Source organism: Pinus tabuliformis, chromosome 5_1 (genome assembly GCF_031772625.1).
Source record: "Pinus tabuliformis cultivar Carrire ecotype Pingquan chromosome 5_1, CPIR1, whole genome shotgun sequence".
Lineage (NCBI taxonomy): Eukaryota > Viridiplantae > Streptophyta > Pinopsida > Pinales > Pinaceae > Pinus > Pinus tabuliformis.
Window position 1 is genome coordinate 327,959,238 of NC_142305.1, and position 22,963 is coordinate 327,982,200.

The 22,963-nt window shown below is 39.5% G+C and overlaps 1 protein-coding gene and 2 pseudogenes across 3 annotated transcripts; 2 read left to right on the plus strand and 1 right to left on the minus strand.

The window, feature by feature from the left end:
* The first annotated feature begins 271 nt into the window (after window positions 1-271).
* On the plus strand, window positions 272-4,920 carry LOC149164709 (protein CYPRO4-like; annotated as a pseudogene). The gene is made up of 6 exons (XR_016260717.1): window positions 272-286; window positions 393-449; window positions 1,036-1,103; window positions 1,208-1,289; window positions 1,521-2,713; window positions 4,609-4,920. The product of XR_016260717.1 is annotated as a protein CYPRO4-like (transcript).
* A 303-nt stretch (window positions 4,921-5,223) lies between these two features.
* Window positions 5,224-10,084, plus strand: LOC149164710 (protein CYPRO4-like; annotated as a pseudogene). Its single transcript, XR_016260718.1, has 5 exons — window positions 5,224-5,275; window positions 5,862-5,929; window positions 6,034-6,115; window positions 6,347-7,539; window positions 9,435-10,084. The product of XR_016260718.1 is annotated as a protein CYPRO4-like (transcript).
* A 906-nt stretch (window positions 10,085-10,990) lies between these two features.
* Window positions 10,991-16,309, minus strand: LOC149164711 (uncharacterized). The gene is made up of 4 exons (XM_089429583.1): window positions 15,881-16,309; window positions 12,267-12,365; window positions 11,615-11,728; window positions 10,991-11,424 (listed from the first exon to the last, which is right to left on the minus strand). The coding sequence occupies exons 1-4, from the start codon at window positions 16,307-16,309 to the stop codon at window positions 11,272-11,274; spliced, it is 795 nt and encodes a 264-aa protein (XP_089285709.1). The 3' UTR covers window positions 10,991-11,271.
* Window positions 16,310-22,963: the final 6,654 nt, after the last annotated feature.

The window sequence follows — 22,963 nt, forward strand, 5'->3', positions numbered from 1 at the left end:
TCTTGCAGGCTTGAAAGAAAAATATGACAAAGCAATGAGGAGAAATGATGTGAAGGCCATTGTTGTCACTGATATGCAACTTTGTAGAAGGGATGGAAACTGTACTAGATGTTCAATGGTGTTATAAATCTTTATATATATTCATATATATAGAGAGATGTAAATGCTTCTGTTCAAAAATCGAGATGATTTCATGTCTATGTCTCTGTTTTGGCATTGTTAGGTAATGGAAGCATATTCTCAGGTGGTTTTGACATCAACGTTGTCCAGGAAGTACAACAGACTGGTATGCCAAACTAAGTTTTCATACAAAATTCAAATTCTGTTGCAAATTGTTTCAAAGGTTTCCATGTTTGCTCATATTCAATTCTCTGTAACTGTGTATCTAGCAGGGAACTTGTCACATTTGGGTAGAGTTTCTGTTGATCTTATGATCAATACTATTGAAGGTAGGCGTTTGTTATATATGTTGCTTTTTTTTTGTTTTCACTAAAGTTGCAAGTTGTTGGTGATATGTAAGGCTGAAGTGGGGGTACTGTATCTCGGGAATGTTAGCTATTATCAAATCCACAAATAATGTATAAGATAGAGGAATGTTGCTTTTACTTTGACTTGTCATTTCAAAAAACATTATCAATTCTTGTAAAAGACATTTTGTTGGATCGTTATTTTCCATATGTTATTTGAATACTATAAAGTGAAATTATCATACCCTTGACATTTTGAGCTTTTCTAGGAATGTGCCAAAATATGGATACCTAGGCTTATTGTAGAGTATAGTTGGATTTGATGGTACAGTTAAAAGTAGCATTCTTATAGCATAGTTAGGAACTCATCAATGTATTGGTAAAGGATTCTACATGTTTTCCTGTATTGTAATACGTAGCTGGATATGTTGATATTGTTAACATAAAAAAATTAAGATTCTGATGGATGTTTAGGCACCCCTGAAATTTTGGAAAAGGATTCTATGTGTTTTTAGGATGGAACTTTTTTTCTGGCTCTGACCTTTTTGGCCTTTTGGTGTTGTTGTAGAGGCTAAGAAACCTTCTGTAGCTGCTATTCAAGGGCTTGCGCTTGGTGGTGGATTAGAATTAGCAATGGTATGTGGCAATGATTTTCCATCTCTTGTAATTTTATGTTTTGGAAGGGGAATTTTGGGAACTTACATGTTTTGAGTTATCATGGATGTATTTAATTTACACAGTCTTGTCATGCTCGTATTTCAACCCCAAAAGCACAACTTGGGTTTCCAGAACTTCAATTTGGGATTATTCCAGGATTTGGAGGTAAGATTTCTCAATGTACATTTATCTGTCTTAGCGGGGCTGACTTCATACTATGGTATAGCCAATTTTAATCTTACTATGAATTATCTGGAAAATAGGTAATGATTTGTTTCCAGCGCTGAAGACTCTTAAATGAAGAAGGCGGCATGCAGGCTTTTATATTTTATATTTTATTGCGAAGTTATTTGTGGCTTCTTGAGGGTTGATTTTCCCATGCTTTAAACCTGTCAGATCATTGGACTATCATAGCTCCTAGCGTGCACGTTATTGTTGTATCTATGAATGGGTTTTTCTGCTTCTTGGCTTCGATCATGACTATATGGGGTGGCCTTCTGTATCGTGAAGGGTACATGGATTTTGTTACAGAGTTTCAGAATTGTATGTTTGAGAATACTTATTTGCTCAAGGCTACTGAGGAAAACAAGGTTAAGGTGTTTGGGAAGGATTTCATGGGGTGGGCTAATCCCCAGACTGCAGATGATTCTGTCTGGGAAGATGCAGAGGAGAGCTTGGGGCTGGAGGACGAGGATAGGGATTTGAATGAAGAGATTGAGGAGGCTACTAATGGTGGTATACAGAGCTTGGCCATGGGTGCCCTGGGTCATAGCTTTTTGGTCGGTGAGACTGGCATTGAGGCAGCCAAGAATTTGCACCATGGGATCCATGGGAAGGGCATGTCTGTGAAGTTGAGGTAGGGGGATTTGGGGGGTGATGGGTCTTATTACTCTACACCGAAGAAGGGTCTTCTCATGAGAGCAGAGACCAATATGATGTTGATGAGCCCTGCCAAGCAGGGCAAGCCTCATGCTGCAAGGGTTCACCAGCTGGATATTGAGACTGGGCAGGTTGTGGCAGAATGGAAGTTTGAGAAGGATGGGACTCCCATCACGATGCAGGATATTACAAATGTTAGCAAGGGTGCACAGTTGGATGCTGCAGAGTCGACCTTCATGGGGCTTGATGACAATAGGCTGTGCAGGTGGGATATGAGGGATAGGCATGGTATTGTTCAACAGTCTGACAACACGGTTTCGAATTGGGCCAATGGTCATCAATTTGCGAGAGGTACAAATTTTCAGTGCTTTGCAACTACTGGGGATGGATGCGTGGTGATTGGATCCAGTGATGGGAAGATTCGGCTTTATGGGAAAACATCTATGAGGGTGGCAAAAACAGCGTTTCCAGCTCTTGGATCACCGATCACACATGTTGATGTTACTTATGATGCGAAGTGGATTCTTGGGACTACTAATACCTATCTTATTCTTATCAGTACTATCTTCACGGTTAAAGATGGACAGTCAAAGACAGGAGTTTCTGGGCGGAAGGGGCACAAGATTCCAACTCCGAGATTGCTCAAGCTTACTCCAGTGGATGCACATTTGGCTGGAAAGGATAAGTTCCATGGTGGTCAGTTCTCTTGGGTAAGTGTTACTAATATGCATTTTGGTCTTCTGATTTGTATTGTTTTTCTTCCCCTTATGTTGTTTATTTGACTTTAATGTCCTGTTCAATTTTGAACTCCAACTACTACTTGTTTCAAAGTATGTATTGAAAATCATTGGTTTTCATTTCATGAAAAGTAAATTAATGAATGTTTCTATCCATTGCACACGCAAAATTGTAAACCAAAAATTGAACAAATTTCTATAAGCCAGGGCAGTTATTAGCCATGGGGTTGTACTAGTGTTTGGCCACATTTAAGCATTTTCTAAACCAGCAAAGTTTTTTTGAAAGGGCACAGCCTAATTATTCTAAGTTTTAGTTTTTTTTCATCTGAATTCGGAGATGCAAATTTTGACCAGATTGTTATTTGTTGCTATTTAATTTTTATTTTTTTTAATGTATAAATGGATTCAATTCGCTTAAAACCCAGTTTTTCCAAACAGAATCTAGTGATACAATCTTTGACTATATCGTGATTTGTTGTTGTTTAAAATTCATTTTTGAATGCACAAATCAATTCAGTGCCCTGAAAAACCCTTGGGATACTAGCCGCCTTCACGGCTCAAACTTGTGATTTCAATAAATCCCACCCGGATTCCAGACAAAATTGATAAAAAAAAAATTGTAAACCAAAAATTGAACAAATTTCTATAAGCCAGGGCAGCTATTAGCCATGGGGTTGTACTAGTGTTTGGTCACATTTAAGCATTTTCTAAACCAGCAAAGTTTTTTTGAAAGGGCACAACCTAATTGTTCTAAGTTTTAGTTTTTTTTCATCTGAATTCGGAGATGCAAATTTTGACCAAATTGTTATTGGTTGCTGTTTAATTTTTATTTTTTTTAATGTATAAATGGATTCAATTCGCTTAAAACCCAGTTTTTCCAAACAGAATCTAGTGATACAATCTTTGACTATATCATGATTTGTTGTTGTTTAAAATTCATTTTTGAATGCACAAATCAATTCAGTGCCCTGAAAAACCCTTGGGATACTAGCCGCCTTCACGGCCCAAACTTGTGATTTCAATAAATCCCACCTGGATTCCAGACAAAATTGATAAAAAAAAATATGCTTGAGAAAGAACCAAACATAGAAGAATTAGACTATGATGTTTTGAAAAGCAGTGATATTGTATGAAAAAATAAAAAACAGAGTACCTAAGTTGCTCAGAACTTCATTAATACTTTTGGGGACTTCTTTCAAAGTTTAAGACTTTTTTATATACAACAAATCCGTTTCTCTTAATGAACTGCACTATCCAAATTTGGTGTCGTTTCTGGACAGTAATATTTCTGGTACAGAAATGGTATGGAAATGCGGCCGACATGCAATTACCCTTTTCTAAAATAAATTAGTCTCTGCACCTGGAACCAAAGTTTGAGATCTTCAACGGGCACAAGATGGTGAATTTCAACGTTTTGTTGCTTGGTCGAATTATCTGGTTGAATATCCAGTAATTTGTGGGGCCTTTAAAATAGCATCTTTAATTTTCAGACCAAACATCCTATTTTACTTGGCAAACCTTCTCAGCTTGTTGCTACATGGCTCATCACCTTTCTTTCAAGAAAAATGAATTCCCGAACTGTTCCATTAATTTTTAATAGGTCTTGATTCTCCCAAATACAAATTTCAAACATGGCCTTACAGATACACAAAAATTTGGCCATATGCTTTTTCAATATCACCACTATAAACAAATAATAATGTATTAAAAGTTAGCAATTGTCTATGAAGGGATAAGGTACACAAAAAATGACTTCAACTTCATAACATGTAGCAATTGAACTTATAGGACCGTTGGCCTGCAATATAACCTTTATTAGCTCTTCAAGTGTACTAATTTCTGACATCTATTTCTCTTCATCACTGCAGGTTACTGAGAGTGGAAGGCAGGAGCACCATGTAGTTGCCACTGTTGGTAAATTTTCTGTCATCTGGAACTTCCGTCAAGTAAAAAACAACGATCATGTGTGTTACAAGGGCCAGAATGGGCTAAAAAGCTGCTATTTCTACAAGATTGTTCCAAAAGATGTATCCATTGTGGATAGCGAATTTATGCATGACAAATTTGCTATTACAAATTCTCTAGAAGCTCCACTTGTGGTTGCAACACCAAAGAAAGTGAGCTCTTTCAGCATAGCATCTTAACAATAACATCCATTTCACACTAATCATGGCGTTGAGCAATTAACTCAAGTGATGAATTATGAACAGTTGTACTGGTTTGTACATATAACATTCCACACCTTATTGGAGTGGAGTAAAACTAAATTCTTTATAGATTTATAATCTGTTGTATAGCTGAGAGATTGGGCATTTGGTGCGTTTGAAGCAATGCTTGTTGTAATCTGTGTAAAGTGATGAACAGGAGCTATGCTGCTTGTAAGTCTGTGTAAAGTTATGAATTGATTTTGACACCAGATGCTAACTCTGTCACTTAATTCTTATTTTGTTCAAGTCTCTGTAACTGTGTATCTAGCAGGGAACTTGTCACATTTGGGTAGAGTTTCTGTTGATCTTATGATCAATACTATTGAAGGTAGGCGTTTGTTATATATGTTGCTTTTTTTTTGTTTTCACTAAAGTTGCAAGTTGTTGGTGATATGTAAGGCTGAAGTGGGGGTACTGTATCTCGGGAATGTTAGCTATTATCAAATCCACAAATAATGTATAAGATAGAGGAATGTTGCTTTTACTTTGACTTGTCATTTCAAAAAACATTATCAATTCTTGTAAAAGACATTTTGTTGGATCGTTATTTTCCATATGTTATTTGAATACTATAAAGTGAAATTATCATACCCTTGACATTTTGAGCTTTTCTAGGAATGTGCCAAAATATGGATACCTAGGCTTATTGTAGAGTATAGTTGGATTTGATGGTACAGTTAAAAGTAGCATTCTTATAGCATAGTTAGGAACTCATCAATGTATTGGTAAAGGATTCTACATGTTTTCTTGTATTGTAATATGTAGCTGGATATGTTGATATTGTTAACATAAAAAAATTAAGATTCTGATGGATGTTTAGGCACCCCTGAAAGTTTGGAAAAGGATTCTATGTGTTTTTAGGATGGAACTTTTTTTCTGGCTCTGACCTTTTTGGCCTTTTGGTGTTGTTGTAGAGGCTAAGAAACCTTCCGTAGCTGCTATTCAAGGGCTTGCGCTTGGTGGTGGATTAGAATTAGCAATGGTATGTGGCAATGATTGTCCATCTCTTGTAATTTTATGTTTTGGAAGGGGAATTTTGGGAACTTACATGTTTTGAGTTATCATGGATGTATTTAATTTACACAGTCTTGTCATGCTCGTATTTCAACCCCAAAAGCACAGCTTGGGTTTCCAGAACTTCAATTTGGGATTATTCCAGGATTTGGAGGTAAGATTTCTCAATGTACATTTATCTGTCTTAGCGGGGCTGACTTCATACTATGGTATAGCCAATTTTAATCTTACTATGAATTATCTGGAAAATAGGTAATGATTTGTTTCCAGCGCTGAAGACTCTTAAATGAAGAAGGCGGCATGCAGGCTTTTATATTTTATATTTTATTGCGAAGTTATTTGTGGCTTCTTGAGGGTTGATTTTCCCATGCTTTAAACCTGTCAGATCATTGGACTATCATAGCTCCTAGCGTGCACGTTATTGTTGTATCTATGAATGGGTTTTTCTGCTTCTTGGCTTCGATCATGACTATATGGGGTGGCCTTCTGTATCGTGAAGGGTACATGGATTTTGTTACAGAGTTTCAGAATTGTATGTTTGAGAATACTTATTTGCTCAAGGCTACTGAGGAAAACAAGGTTAAGGTGTTTGGGAAGGATTTCTTGGGGTGGGCTAATCCCCAGACTGCAGATGATTTTGTCTGGGAAGATGCAGAGGAGAGCTTGGGGCTGGAGGACGAGGATAGGGATTTGAATGAAGAGATTGAGGAGGCTACTAATGGTGGTATACAGAGCTTGGCCATCGGTGCCCTGGGTCATAGCTTTTTGGTCGGTGAGACTGGCATTGAGGCAACCAAGAATTTGCACCATGGGATCCATGGGAAGGGCATGTCTGTGAAGTTCAGGTAGGGGGATTTGGGGGGTGATGGGTCTTATTACTCTACACCAAAGAAGGGTCTTCTCATGAGAGAAGAGACCAATATGATGTTGATGAGCCCTGCCAAGCAGGGCAAGCCTCATGCTGCAAGGGTTCACTAGCTGGATATTGAGACTGGGCAGGTTGTGGCAGAATGGAAGTTTGAGAAGGATGGGACTCCCATCACGATGCGGGATATTACAAATGTTAGCAAGGGTGCACAGTTGGATGCTGCAGAGTCGACCTTCATGGGGCTTGATGACAATAGGCTGTGCAGGTGGGATATGAGGGATAGGCATGGTATTGTTCAACAGTCTGACAACACGGTTTCGAATTGGGCCAATGGTCATCAATTTGCGAGAGGTACAAATTTTCAGTGCTTTGCAACTACTGGGGATGGATGCGTGGTGATTGGATCCAATGATGGGAAGATTCAGCTTTATGGGAAAACATCTATGCGGGTGGCAAAAACAGCGTTTCCAGCTCTTGGATCACCGATCACACATGTTGATGTTACTTATGATGCGAAGTGGATTCTTGGGACTACTAATACCTATCTTATTCTTATCAGTACTGTCTTCACGGTTAAAGATGGACAGTCAAAGACAGGAGTTTCTGGGCGAAAGGGGCACAAGATTCCAGCTTCGAGATTGCTCAAGCTTACTCCAGTGGATGCACATTTGGCTGGAAAGGATAAGTTCCATGGTGGTCAGTTCTCTTGGGTAAGTGTTACTAATATGCATTTTGGTCTTCTGATTTGTATTTTTTTCTTCCCCTTATGTTGTTTATTTGACTTTAATGTCCTGTTCAATTTTGAACTCCAACTACTACTTGTTTCAAAGTATGTATTGAAAATCATTGGTTTCCATTTCATGAAAAGTAAATTAATGAATGTTTCTATCCATTGCACTCGCAAAATTGTAAACCAAAAATTGAACAAATTTCTATAAGCCAGGGCAACTATTAGCCATGGGGTTGTACTAGTGTTTGGTCACATTTAAGCATTTTCTAAACCAGCAAAGTTTTTTTGAAAGGGCACAACCTAATTATTCCAAGTTTTAGTTTTTTTTCATCTGAATTCGGAGATGCAAATTTTGACCAGATTGTTATTTGTTGCTGTTTAATTTTTATTTTTTTTAATGTATAAATGGATTCAATTCGCTTAAAACCCAGTTTTTCCAAACAGAATCTAGTGATACAATCTTTGACTATATCATGATTTGTTGTTGTTTAAAATTCATTTTTGAATGCACAAATCAATTCAGTGCCCTGAAAAACCCTTGGGATACTAGCCGCCTTCACGGCTCAAACTTGTGATTTCAATAAATCCCACCTGGATTCCAGACAAAATTGATAAAAAAAAAATTGTAAACCAAAAATTGAACAAATTTCTATAAGCCAGGGCAGCTATTAGCCATGGGGTTGTACTAGTGTTTGGTCACATTTAAGCATTTTCTAAACCAGCAAAGTTTTTTTGAAAGGGCACAGCCTAATTATTCTAAGTTTTAGTTTTTTTTCATCTGAATTCGGAGATGCAAATTTTGACCAGATTGTTATTGGTTGCTGTTTAATTTTTATTTTTTTTAATGTATAAATGGATTCAATTCGCTTAAAACCCAGTTTTTCCAAACAGAATCTAGTGATACAATCTTTGACTATATCGTGATTTGTTGTTGTTTAAAATTCATTTTTGAATGCACAAATCAATTCAGTGCCCTGAAAAACCCTTGGGATACTAGCCGCCTTCACGGCCCAAACTTGTGATTTCAATAAATCCCACCTGGATTCCAGACAAAATTGATAAAAAAAAAATATGCTTGAGAAAGAACCAAACATAGAAGAATTAGACTATGATGTTTTGAAAAGCAGTGATATTGTATGAAAAATAAAAAACAAAGTACCTAAGTTGCTCAGAACTTCATTAATACTTTTGGGGACTTCTTTCAAAGTTTAAGACTTTTTTATGTACAACAAATCCGTTTCTCTTAATGAACTGCACTATCCAAATTTGGTGTCGTTTCTGGACAGTAATATTTCTGGTACAGAAATGGTATGGAAATGCGGCCGACATGCAATTACCCTTTTCTAAAATAAATTAGCCTCTGCACCTGGAACCAAAGTTTGAGATCTTCAACGGGCACAAGATGGTGAATTTCAACGTTTTGTTGCTTGGTCGAATTATCTGGTTGAATATCCAGTAATTTGTGGGGCCTTTAAAATAACATCTTTAATTTTCAGACCAAACATCCTATTTTACTTGGCAAACCTTCTCAGCTTGTTGCTACATGGCTCATCACCTTTCTTTCAAGAAAAATGAATTCCCCGAACTGTTCCATTAATTTTTAATAGGTCTTGATTCTCCCAAACACAAATTTCAAACATGGCCTTACAGATACACAAAAATTTGGCCATATGCTTTTTCAATATCACCACTATAAACAAATAATAATGTATTAAAAGTTAGCAATTGTCTATGAAGGGATAAGGTACACAAAAAATGACTTCAACTTCATAACATGTAGCAATTGAACTTATAGGACCATTGGCCTGCAATATAACCTTTATTAGCTCTTCAAGTGTACTAATTTCTGACATCTATTTCTCTTCATCACTGCAGGTTACTGAGAGTGGAAGGCAGGAGCGCCATGTAGTTGCCACTGTTGGTAAATTTTCTGTCATCTGGAACTTCCGTCAAGTAAAAAACAACGATCATGTGTGTTACAAGGGCCAGAATGGGCTAAAAAGCTGCTATTGCTACAAGATTGTTCCAAAAGATGTATCCATTGTGGATAGCAAATTTATGCATGACAAATTTGCTATTACAAATTCTCTAGAAGCTCCACTTGTGGTTGCAACACCAAAGAAAGTGAGCTCTTTCAGCATAGCATCTTAACAATAACATCCATTTCACACTAATCATGGCGTTGAGCAATTAACTCAAGTGATGAATTATAAACAGTTGTACTGGCTTGTGCATATAACATTCCACACCTTATTGGAGTGGAGTAAAACTAAATTCTTTATAGATTTATAATCTGTTGTATAGCTGAGAGATTGGGCATTTGGTGCGTTTGAAGCAATGCTTGTTGTAATCTGTGTAAAGTGATGAACAGGAGCTATGCTGCTTGTAAGTCTGTGTAAAGTTATGAATTGATTTTGACACCAGATGCTAACTCTGTCACTTAATTCTTATTTTGTTCAAGTGGACGGTCAGTATTGACATTTTATATAACTATTGACAGTTTATAATGGAGAAATTCGAGGAAATGGAGAGGCTTTTGAATGGTATGCATATTTTTGTCGTGAAAATTCAGAAGAGATGCATTTGATGGCGATCTGGTAGATTGAGTAGCATGCTATTACTAGCTATAAAAGCTTAAGTTCATGGTCACATGGGAGGGAGCTATATTTTATTCTATTGATTTTTTTCTGCTTCTTAACCGAGGCCTCCATTCTGCCCGATTTTATAAGAAAATAAGCTTGAGTGGAAGATTTCATTGCTGTGATCGACTCATTTTTATTGAACAGTTTGTTTATACGCAATTTATCCTATTAATATATTCATTGTTTTTAAGGTTTTATGTTTTAATTCTAAGAGTTTGGTTATGTAATTTTTTATTTCATATTTGTTTGTGTAATTTTTTACTCCATATTTGTTTGTATAGGTCTAAGAAATGTGTATGCCAAAAATTCTTAGAGATGCATTTAATTATTTATGATCTGTTTCTAGTGCTTGTTTTGTCACTGCAGAATGATGATATATATGTGGTAAAAACACATATGATTCATGTATAATGATAGTTTTAAATATAATATTAATAAATTTATATGTTATGAGTAATTGTTTAATTATAATATTAAAATTTTAGACGTAGGATTGCTATTTTATTTAATAGAATTGACAGGTTTTTTTGGTTTGTTTATTTGTTCTTTAATTATTTTCTGTTGATGATCATTATCACTTTATTATTGTTATTATTACATATTATTATTGCATTGAGAGATGTTCTACAGTTTAGTATGGGGTAGATTTCAGCCAGCTCAAAATGCTCATCCGTTAGGTTTGAACTAACATTTCTTCTAGAGAAATTCAACAATTCTAATTTAATAATCCTATCGGCCTCTCTTTGTACCTTTTGGGACAATTGCTAGTTACAAATATATAGAGAGAGTTGAATCTTTGTGAGTGAAACTCTCACAACGCAGACTTTCCAAGGAGAAAGGGCTACCTTAGTTCTTCCTGGAAAATACTTTATTGCACCTGACTTACAGAATATATGAATAGACAATAGAATGTGTACAGATAGTATTGAACAAAGCTTGTAACTTTGTATAAACTTGCATAGATTCTTCTGCTGCTACTGGCCGAGGCTATAAATTACCAGACCATATAATGCTTCACAGCTTTATATTCATATGCTGCATTCCTGTCATAACAGGACTTCACAGTTTCTTCAAGGATGGCATGCCCAACTTTGCTTCATTCTGCTTACCACCCCTTTGTGCTCTTGGGCAGAAGGACGTTCTCCAATGGCTATCATCAAATGGACACGATCTGTGATCTCTGCTAGGTCTTTCTGCTTTGTTTCTTCTATTTCTGCCTTCCACTGCAAAATATGTTCATGTCCTCACAGTAAACATAATGAATGAACTGTAAAATATCAGCTATAAGTTCAAATTGAATATATATGACATGGGCAAAATGCGTTGAAGTGATTGAATATATATATATATATATATATATATGTTGAAAGGAGATGGCATTTGTTATAAGAACAATCTGTTATGATAACATACCCTTTCAGCTCTTGTATAAGCGTCTGCTATGGCCTTTTCGGTTTGTTCGCTGGCATGGGCTTTTATTCTGTTAGCATCTTCTCGAGCTTTGCATAAAATCCTGTCGGCCTTTACCTGCAAGGAAAATGCTGAAGGCTATTAAACCAGAAAAAAATAGGAGATTGCATGACTTGATATCTATGAAAAAAAACAGTAATAATATGGAAGTAATAATGGGGAAGGTTGAAGAGAATAAGTGTCTTGACAGTAGAATGCTGAAGGCTATTAAACCAGAAAAAAATAGGAGATTGCATGACTTGATATCTATGAAAAAAAACAGTAATAATATGGAAGTAATAATAGGGAAGGTTGAAGAGAATTAGTGTCTTGATAGTAGAATATTCTGAAATTTAATTAGGTAAATATTGATAGATGGGTTAATTTTCCATATTTTTTCAAAAATAATTAGTGAATTTTTATTTTTCAAAAAACTATATAAATATAGTATAAAAAATAAATTTTGAAACCCACTGCTATTTTGAAACTCACTACTAATTTGAAACTAACTACTAATTTTGACAATCCAGAATATTTTCATAGGCGACAATTTAAATAAAAATAAATACTTAAAACACAAAAATAAATACTTTAAACATATAGAGTAAAAAATTACCTCAGCATCTTGAATAAGTTTCTCAGCCTTAACCTCCTCTCTCTTTCGAGCTTCCAGGGCTTTAGCCTCTTCATGCATTTTCTTTCTCTCTGCCTTTGACTGCAACAAAATGTCCGACATGATCAACCATACAATAACTTGTAAGCACAAATTATATGCCCAGAGAATTTACATATCCAGAAAATAATACAAAACTTATAAGCATGCCACTTACATGCAGAGTGTATTTATATCTCTGGAAAATAATATATTCATAGGCTATTGGGAAGGCCAGCACAATCTTATGCAGAGTGTTTTTATATCTTCGGAAAATGATATATTCATAAGCTCTGGGAAGGCAAGTACAATCTGATGATACTGGAAGATAGATAGAATATTATAAATTATGTTTTCTTTTTCAAATCAAAAGAATACGTAGATTTCTGGTTGCAGAGGAGATCTGGATCAAGTTAGTGGGACTGCCCATTAAAACAATTGCCCACAAATCCTGCTAAACCAACTAAACCTAGTTTCAAACCTAAATTAAGATACTATATTAATTGGCAAACACCTTCCTATATGAAATGTCCACAATTCCACTTAACCCCATAACTATGTTATAATTCATATTATTATCGAACCCCATAATCTATCTTATAATTCATGTTATTATCTATACATATAGAGCATATGGAAACTTATATACTGCCCCTGAAAATTGACAAGCCCAGCCCACTGCATTAGCAGGAAACCAATTAACATAGGTTAGTAAGGAGTCACTTCTGTGGAGTCGCAGGAAACCAATTAACATAGGTTGGTAAGGAGTCACTTCTGTGGAGTCCCAGGAACATAAGGGTCGTTAAATATGGAAACTTATATATTGCCCTTGACAAATGACAAGTCCACTGCCTCTGACAAATGGCAAGACAAGCCCATGCATGCATCAAAGTAAAAATCCAAATAAATTCTTCAATGGCACACAGTAGAGTAAATCCAAATAAATACTGCAATGTAATGCAAAAACAAATGCAGCATCAACATGCTTGCTCTAACCTGGAGTTTTTGAGCCCTGGCTTCCATCTTTCGGATCTCAGATTCCAAATAAGCTTGGGCCTCAGCTTCAACTCTTCCTCTGTGTGCCTCAGCCAGAGCCTCAGCCTTGGGATTCAGACATGATCTGTTGATAGGAGAAGCTACAGCGCCACCGGACGAAAGAGGGCCAGATTTTGCATCATGATATTCTGCAGCAGTGTGCTTGGCATGACCATGAGTAGCCACCAATGCAGCAGTTGGGGAACCGAAAGGAGGAGGGAACCTGGCTGATCCTCCATCTGGACCATCTTTATTCTGATGATCAGCTCTAATTACATGGCGCTGCAACTGTTGTTGTTGCTGCGACTGCTGATGTTGATGTTGCATTTTGTTATTGGGCTCCTTGGCCCCCTCCTTCTTGCTATATTTACTCTGCCCAGCTCTTATCATGCGCTCTGATCTAATCAAATCAAAATGGCTTTTCTTACACATATGCAAACATATAGAATTGTAATGCTATATTCATTATGAAGAAGATAGGTGATGTGACTGAACTGAAAATATAAGATAGATGATGTGACATATACTTGTAAATATTTTCTTGGGTGGCTGAAGAACCCTGAGTTCTGAATAGAGATAAAATATGAACAGAATTGAAAAGAAAGAGTTGTAGCTCTCAGGTGTGGCCTGCACCTGGAGACTACACCCACAAAACTTGAGAGATCACTCTCGTCCACTCTATACATTAATCAATCAAAGATTACATCAATAAATACAATACTAGGAAATAGGAAGTTGCACCCAAACCCCATAACTATAGGAACTAATCCTAAACTAGGGAGAAAGTTACAACAACGTAACCATTTTCTCCATTAATACAAAAATAATATTAATTATTTTTAACTCCCCCCCTTAATGGAGAAAGGGTTCTCCTGGACTCCTAGCATATTTCTAAACAATTCAAATTTCACTCGAGCAAGAGGCTTTGTAAAAATATCAGCCACATTGTCACAAGTTTTACAATATACAACATCAATTTCTTTAGACTGTATTTTTTCTCTAACAAAATGGAACTGAGTGTCTATATGTTTGGTGTTCTTGTGAAACACTGGATTGTATGCCAATTTGATGGTGCTCTGGTTGTCGCTTTTGATGGAAGTGGGTTGCTTCTGTTCTTCTCCTGCATCTTTAAGAAGCCTTCTCAACCAGATTGCTTCACACATTCCTGCACACAATGCTTGATACTCAGCTTCACATGACGACAAAGCTACAGTACTCTGTTTCTTGCTGCTCCAAGCTATGACCCCGGAACCTATGTTGAATGCATAACCTGTGATGGACCTCCGATCATCCAGGTTACCTGCCCAGTATGAGTCTGAAAAACCTGCTAGAGTAACATTAGATACATCAGTGTATAAAATACCAAAATGAACAGTACCACAAAGATACCTCAACACGCTTTTTGCTGCTATCCAGTGACTTTCAAGCGGTTTTGACATAAATTGGCTCAACACACTAACAGAGTATGCCAAGTCAGGTCTGGTTGTTGTAAGATATATCAGGCTGCCAACCAGCTGTCTGTACATTGTGGCATCTACCTCCTTAGTGCCATCATCACTGCTCAATTTCAGATTTTGCTGCAAAGGTGTCGCTGCGGTTCTAAACTGATCCATGCCAAACTTTTCCAACAAATTTCTAGCATACTTCCCTTGGGTAAGAAAAGTTTTCCCAGTATCTCTAAATACTTCTAATCCCAGACAATAGTGAAGGCTTCCGAGATCCTTCATTTCAAAAACTTGTGCCATCAGCCTTTTGATTCCTTTGATTAAATCAACTATATTTCCTGTTATAATCAGGTCGTCCACATACAAAGAAATCAAAACAATCTGCCCCTGATCATTGTACTTGGTATACAAATTTGGGTCATTTAAACTTCTATGGAAACCATACTCTATAAAGAAAGAATCAACCTTTTCATACCAAGACCTGGGAGCTTGCTTTAAACCATATAAAGCCTTTTTCAATCTGTAAACAAGATGTTCCTGCCCTTGCTTTACATATCCTTCTGGCTGTACTAAGTAAATTTCTTCTTTTAAATTACCATTTAAAAATGCAGATTTAACATCAAGCTGGTGTAATTCCCATTTCTGATTGAGGTAAGTTAAATTTTTGATACTAGGGTTGGATTAATTTTTGATGCTGGGTTGAAATATTTGATTTTGCAGATTTCCCAATTACAGTCATACACTAGTTTTAAACTTAATAAGATAGGTGATGTGACTGAACTGAAAATATAAGATAGATGATGTGACTGAAATGAAAATATAAGATAGGTGATGTGACTGAACTGAAAATATAAGATAGATGATGTGACAGATACCTGTAAATATTTTCTTGGGTGGCTGAAGAACCCTGAGTTCTGAATAGCAGGGGAATTTTGTGGGGAGGTATTGGTAGTGGTGATGCTTTTGATGCCACAGGCCGACCTTATTTGACAATTATGGCTGGCGATTGCTTGCTTGACGGACAAGAATGAGGTGGGCAGACAGAGAGAAGGGGATGGGATTAATCTTCCAATGCTCGACACGTTCTTGAGCCCTAACCTGGAGTTTTTGAGCCCTGGCTTCCAGCTTTCGGATCTCAGACTCCAAATAAGCTTGGGCCTCAGCTTCAACTCTTCCTCTGTGTGCCTCAGCCAGAGCCTCAGCCTTGGGATTCAGACATGATCTGTTGATAGGAGAAGCTACAGCGCCACCGGGCGAAAGAGGGCCAGATTTTGCATCATGATATTCTGCAGCAGTGTGCTTGGCATGACCATGAGCAGCCACCAATGCAGCAGTTGGGGAACCGAAAGGAGGAGGGAACCCGGCTGATCCTCCATCTGGACCATCTTTATTTTGATGATCAGCTCTAATTACATGGCGCTGCAACTGTTGTTGTTGCTGCGGCTGCTGATGTTGATGTTGCATTTTGTTATTGGGCTCCTTGGCCCCCTCCTTCTTGCTATATTTACTCTGCCCAGCTCTTATCATGCGCTCTGATCTAATCAAATCAAAATGGCTTTTCTTACACATATGCAAACATATAGAATTGTAATGCTATATTCATTATGAAGAAGATAGGTGATGTGACTGAACTGAAAATATAAGATAGATGATGTGACAGATACCTGTAAATATTTTCTTCGGTGGTTGAAGAACCCTGAGTTCTGAATAGCAGGGGAATTTTGTGGGGAGGTATTGGTAGTGGTGATGCTTTTGATGCCACAGGCCGACCTTATTTGACAATTATGGCTGGCGATTGCTTGCTTGACGGACAAGAATGAGGTGGGCAGACAGAGAGAAGGGGATGGCATTAATCTTCCAATGCTCGACACGTTCTTGAGCCCTAACCTGGAGTTTTTGAGCCCTGGCTTCCAGCTTTTGGATCTCAAACTCCAAATAATCTTGGGCCTCAGCTTCAACTCTTCCTCTGTGTGCCTCAGCTAGAGCCTCAGCCTTGGGATTCAGACATGATCTGCTGATAGGAGAAGCTACAGCGCCACCGGGCGAAAGAGGGCCAGATTTTGCATCATGATATTCTGCAGCAGTGTGCTTGGCATGACCATGAGCAGCCACCAATGCAGCAGTTGGGGAACCGAAAGGAGGAGGGAACCCGGCTGATCCTCCATCTAGACCATCTTTATTCTGATGATCAGCTCTAATTACATGGCACTGCAACTGTTGTTGTTGCTGCGGCTGCTGATGTTGATGTTGCATTTTGTTATTGGGCTCCTTGGCCCCCTCCTTCTTGCTATATTTACTCTGCCCAGCTCTTATCATGCGCTCTGATCTAATCAAATCAAAATGGCTTTTCTTACACATATGCAAACATATAGAATTGTAATGCTATATTCATTATGAAGAAGATAGGTGATGTGACTGAACTGAAAATATAAGATAGATGATGTGACAGATACCTGTAAATATTTTCTTGGGTGGCTGAAGAACCCTGAGTTCTGAATAGCAGGGGAATTTTGTGGGGAGGTATTGGTAGTGGTGATGCTTTTGATGCCACAGGCCGACCTTATTTGACAATTATGGCTGGCGATTGCTTGCTTGACGGACAAGAATGAGGTGGGCAGACAGAGAGAAGGGTATGGGATTAATCTTCCAATGCTCGACACGTTCTTGAGCCCTAACCTGGAGTTTTTGAGCCCTGGCTTCCAGCGTTCGGATCTCAGACTCCAAATAAGCTTGGGCCTCAGCTTCAACTCTTCCTCTGTGTGCCTCAGCCAGACCCTCAGCCTTGGGATTCAGACATGATCTGTTGATAGGAGAAGCTACAGCGCCACCGGGCGAAAGAGGGCCAGATTTTGCATCATGATATTCTGCAGCAGTGTGCTTGGCATGACCATGAGCAACCACCAATGCAGCAGTTGGGGAACCGAAAGGAGGAGGGAACCCGGCTGATCCTCCATCTAGACCATCTTTATTCTGATGATCAGCTCTAATTACATGGCGCTGCAACTGTTGTTGTTGCTGCGGCTGCTGATGTTGATGTTGCATTTTGTTATTGGGCTCCTTGGCCCCCTCCTTCTTGCTATATTTACTCTGCCCAGCTCTTATCATGCGCTCTGATCTAATCAAATCAAAATGGCTTTTCTTACACATATGCAAACATATAGAATTGTAATGCTATATTCATTATGAAGAAGATAGGTGATGTGACTGAACTGAAAATATAAGATAGATGATGTGACAGATACCTGTAAATATTTTCTTGGGTGGCTGAAGAACCCTGAGTTCTGAATAGCAGGGGAATTTTGTGGGGAGGTATTGGTAGTGGTGATGCTTTTGATGCCACAGGCCGACCTTATTTGACAATTATGGCTGGCGATTGCTTGCTTGACGGACAAAAATGAGGTGGGCAGACAGAGAGAAGGGGATGGGATTAATCTTCCAATGCTCGACACGTTCTTGAGCCCTAACCTGGAGTTTTTGAGCCCTGGCTTCCAGCTTTCAGATCTCAGACTCCAAATAAGCTTGGGCCTCAGCTTCAACTCTTCCTCTGTGTGTCTAAGCGAGAGCCTCAGCCTTGGGATTCAGACATGATCTGTTGATAGGAGAAGCTACAACGCCACCGGGCGAAAGAGGGCCAGATTTTGCATCATGATATTCTGCAGCAGTGTGCTTGGCATGACCATGAGCAACCACCAATGCAGCAGTTGGGGAACCGAAAGGAGGAGGGAACCCGGCTGATCCTCCATCTGGACCATCTTTATTCTGATGATCAGCTCTAATTACATGGCGCTGCAACTGTTGTTGTTGCTGCGGCTGCTGATGTTGATGTTGCATTTTGTTATTGGGCTCCTTGGCCCCCTCCTTCTTGCTATATTTACTCTACCCAGCTCTTATCATGCGCTCTGATCTAATCAAATCAAAATGGCTTTTCTTACACATATGCAAACATATAGAATTGTAATGCTATATTCATTATGAAGAAGATAGGTGATGTGACTGAACTGAAAATATAAGATAGATGATGTGACAGATACCTGTAAATATTTTCTTGGGTGGCTGAAGAACCCTGAGTTCTGAATAGAAGGGGAATTTTGTGGGGACGTATTGGTAGTGGTGATGCTTTTGATGCCACAGGCCAACCTTATTTGACAATTATGGCTGGCGATTTCTTGCTTGACGGACAAGAATGAGGTGGGCAGACAGAGAGAAGGGGATGGGATTAATCTTCCAATGCTCGACACGTTCTTGAGCCCTAACCTGGAGTTTTTGAGCCCTGGCTTCCAGCTTTCGGATCTCAGACTCCAAATAAGCTTGGGCCTCAGCTTCAACTCTTCCTCTGTGTGCCTCAGCCAGAGCCTCAGCCTTGGGATTCAGACATGATCTGTTGATAGGAGAAGCTACAGCGCCACCGGGCGAAAGAGGGCCAGATTTTGCATCATGATATTCTGCAGCAGTGTGCTTGGCATGACCATGAGCAGCCACCAATGCAGCAGTTGGGGAACCGAAAGGAGGAGGGAACCCGGCTGATCCTCCATCTGGACCATCTTTATTCTGATGATCAGCTCTAATTACATGGCGCTGCAACTGTTGTTGTTGCTGCGGCTGCTGATGTTGATGTTGCATTTTGTTATTGGGCTCCTTGGCCCCCTCCTTCTTGCTATATTTACTCTGCCCAGCTCTTATCATGCGCTCTGATCTAATCAAATCAAAATGGCTTTTCTTACACATATGCAAACATATAGAATTGTAATGCTATATTCATTATGAAGAAGATAGGTGATGTGACTGAACTGAAAATATAAGATAGATGATGTGACAGATACCTGTAAATATTTTCTTCGGTGGTTGAAGAACCCTGAGTTCTGAATAGCAGGGGAATTTTGTGGGGAGGTATTGGTAGTGGTGATGCTTTTGATGCCACAGGCCGACCTTATTTGATAATTATGGCTGGCGATTGCTTGCTTGACGGACAAGAATGAGGTGGGCAGACAGAGAGAAGGGGATGGGATTAATCTTCCAATGCTCGACACGTTCTTGAGCCCTAACCTGGAGTTTTTGAGCCCTGGCTTCCAGCTTTTGGATCTCAAACTCCAAATAATCTTGGGCCTCAGCTTCAACTCTTCCTCTGTGTGCCTCAGCCAGAGCCTCAGCCTTGGGATTCAGACATGATCTGCTGATAGGAGAAGCTACAGCGCCACCGGGCGAAAGAGGGCCAAATTTTGCATCATGATATTCTGCAGCAGTGTGCTTGGCATGACCATGAGCAGCCACCAATGCAGCAGTTGGGGAACCGAAAGGAGGAGGGAACCCGGCTGATCCTCCATCTAGACCATCTTTATTCTGATGATCAGCTCTAATTACATGGCGCTGCAACTGTTGTTGTTGCTGCGGCTGCTGATGTTGATGTTGCATTTTGTTATTGGGCTCCTTGGCCCCCTCCTTCTTGCTATATTTACTCTGCCCAGCTCTTATCATGCGCTCTGATCTAATCAAATCAAAATGGCTTTTCTTACACATATGCAAACATATAGAATTGTAATGCTATATTCATTATGAAGAAGATAGGTGATGTGACTGAACTGAAAATATAAGATAGATGATGTGACAGATACCTGTAAATATTTTCTTGGGTGGCTGAAGAACCCTGAGTTCTGAATAGCAGGGGAATTTTGTGGGGAGGTATTGGTAGTGGTGATGCTTTTGATGCCACAGGCCGACCTTATTTGACAATTATGGCTGGCGATTGCTTGCTTGACGGACAAGAATGAGGTGGGCAGACAGAGAGAAGGGGATGGGATTAATCTTCCAATGCTCGACACGTTCTTGAGCCCTAACCTGGAGTTTTTGAGCCCTGGGTTCCAGCGTTCGGATCTCAGACTCCAAATAAGCTTGGGCCTCAGCTTCAACTCTTCCTCTGTGTACCTCAGCCAGAGCCTCAGCCTTGGGATTCAGACATGATCTGTTGATAGGAGAAGCTACAGCGCCACCGGGCGAAAGAGGGCCAGATTTTGCATCATGATATTCTGCAGCAGTGTGCTTGGCATGACCATGAGCAGCCACCAATGCAGCAGTTGGGGAACCGAAAGGAGGAGGGAACCCGACTGATCCTCCATCTGGACCATCTTTATTCTGATGATCAGCTCTAATTACATGGCGCTACAACTGTTGTTGTTGCTGCAGCTGCTGATGTTGATGTTGCATTTTGTTATTGGGCTCCTTGGCCCCCTCCTTCTTGCTATATTTACTCTGCCCAGCTCTTATCATGCGCTCTGATCTAATCAAATCAAAATGGCTTTTCTTACACATATGCAAACATATAGAATTGTAATGCTATATTCATTATGAAGAAGATAGGTGATGTGACTGAACTGAAAATATAAGATAGATGATGTGACAGATACCTGTAAATATTTTCTTGGGTGGCTGAAGAACCCTGAGTTCTGAATAGCAGGGGAATTTTGTGGGGAGGTATTGGTAGTGGTGATGCTTTTGATGCCACAGGCCGACCTTATTTGACAATTATGGCTGGCGATTGCTTGCTTGACGGACAAAAATGAGGTGGGCAGACAGAGAGAAGGGGATGGGATTAATCTTCCAATGCTCGACACGTTCTTGAGCCCTAACCTGGAGTTTTTGAGCCCTGGCTTCCAGCTTTCGGATCTCAGACTCCAAATAAGCTTGGGCCTCAGCTTCAACTCTTCCTCTGTGTGTCTAAGCGAGAGCCTCAGCCTTGGGATTCAGACATGATCTGTTGATAGGAGAAGCTACAACGCCACCGGGCGAAAGAGGGCCAGATTTTGCATCATGATATTCTGCAGCAGTGTGCTTGGCATGACCATGAGCAACCACCAATGCAGCAGTTGGGGAACCGAAAGGAGGAGGGAACCCGGCTGATCCTCCATCTGGACCATCTTTATTCTGATGATCAGCTCTAATTACATGGCGCTGCAACTGTTGTTGTTGCTGCGGCTGCTGATGTTGATGTTGCATTTTGTTATTGGGCTCCTTGGCCCCCTCCTTCTTGCTATATTTACTCTGCCCAGCTCTTATCATGCGCTCTGATCTAATCAAATCAAAATGGCTTTTCTTACACATATGCAAACATATAGAATTGTAATGCTATATTCATTATGAAGAAGATAGGTGATGTGACTGAACTGAAAATATAAGATAGATGATGTGACAGATACCTGTAAATATTTTCTTGGGTGGCTGAAGAACCCTGAGTTCTGAATAGAAGGGGAATTTTGTGGGGACGTATTGGTAGTGGTGATGCTTTTGATGCCACAGGCCAACCTTATTTGACAATTATGGCTGGCGATTTCTTGCTTGACGGACAAGAATGAGGTGGGCAGACAGAGAGAAGGGGATGGGATTAATCTTCCAATGCTCGACACGTTCTTGAGCCCTAACCTGGAGTTTTTGAGCCCTGGCTTCCAGCTTTCGGATCTCAGACTCTAAATAAGCTTGGGCCTCAGCTTCAACTCTTCCTCTGTGTGCCTCAGCCAGAGCCTCAGCCTTGGGATTCAGACATGATCTGTTGATAGGAGAAGCTACAGCGCCACCGGGCGAAAGAGGGCCAGATTTTGCATCATGATATTCTGCAGCAGTGTGCTTGGCATGACCATGAGCAGCCACCAATGCAGCAGTTGGGGAACCGAAAGGAGGAGGGAACCCGGCTGATCCTCCATCTGGACCATCTTTATTCTGATGATCAGCTCTAATTACATGGCGCTGCAACTGTTGTTGTTGCTGCGGCTGCTGATGTTGATGTTGCATTTTGTTATTGGGCTCCTTGGCCCCCTCCTTCTTGCTATATTTACTCTGCCCAGCTCTTATCATGCGCTCTGATCTAATCAAATCAAAATGGCTTTTCTTACACATATGCAAACATACAGAATTGTAATGCTATATTCATTATGAAGAAGATAGGTGATGTGACTGAACTGAAAATATAAGATAGATGATGTGACAGATACCTGTAAATATTTTCTTGGGTGACTGAAGAACCCTGAGTTCTGAATAGCAGGGGAATTTTGTGGGGAGGTATTGGTAGTGGTGATGCTTTCGATGCCACAGGCCAACCTTATTTGACAATTATGGCTGGCGATTGCTTGCTTGACGGACAAGAATGAGGTGGGCAGACAGAGAGAAGGGGATGGGATTAATCTTCCAATGCTCGAC

Bases quoted from the DNA above. Each gene is read 5' to 3' on its own strand.
- LOC149164711 (XM_089429583.1), bottom strand. From the start codon at position 16,309: ATGATAAGAGCTGGGCAGAGTAAATATAGCAAGAAGGAGGGGGCCAAG. The intron at 12,366-15,880 runs GTTAGGGCTCAA...ATTTTGTTGCAG, and splicing joins CCAGGGCTCAAAAACTCCAG to TCAAAGGCAGAGAGAAAGAA. The intron at 11,729-12,266 runs GTAATTTTTTAC...TTTTCCTTGCAG, and splicing joins AACTTATTCAAGATGCTGAG to GTAAAGGCCGACAGGATTTT.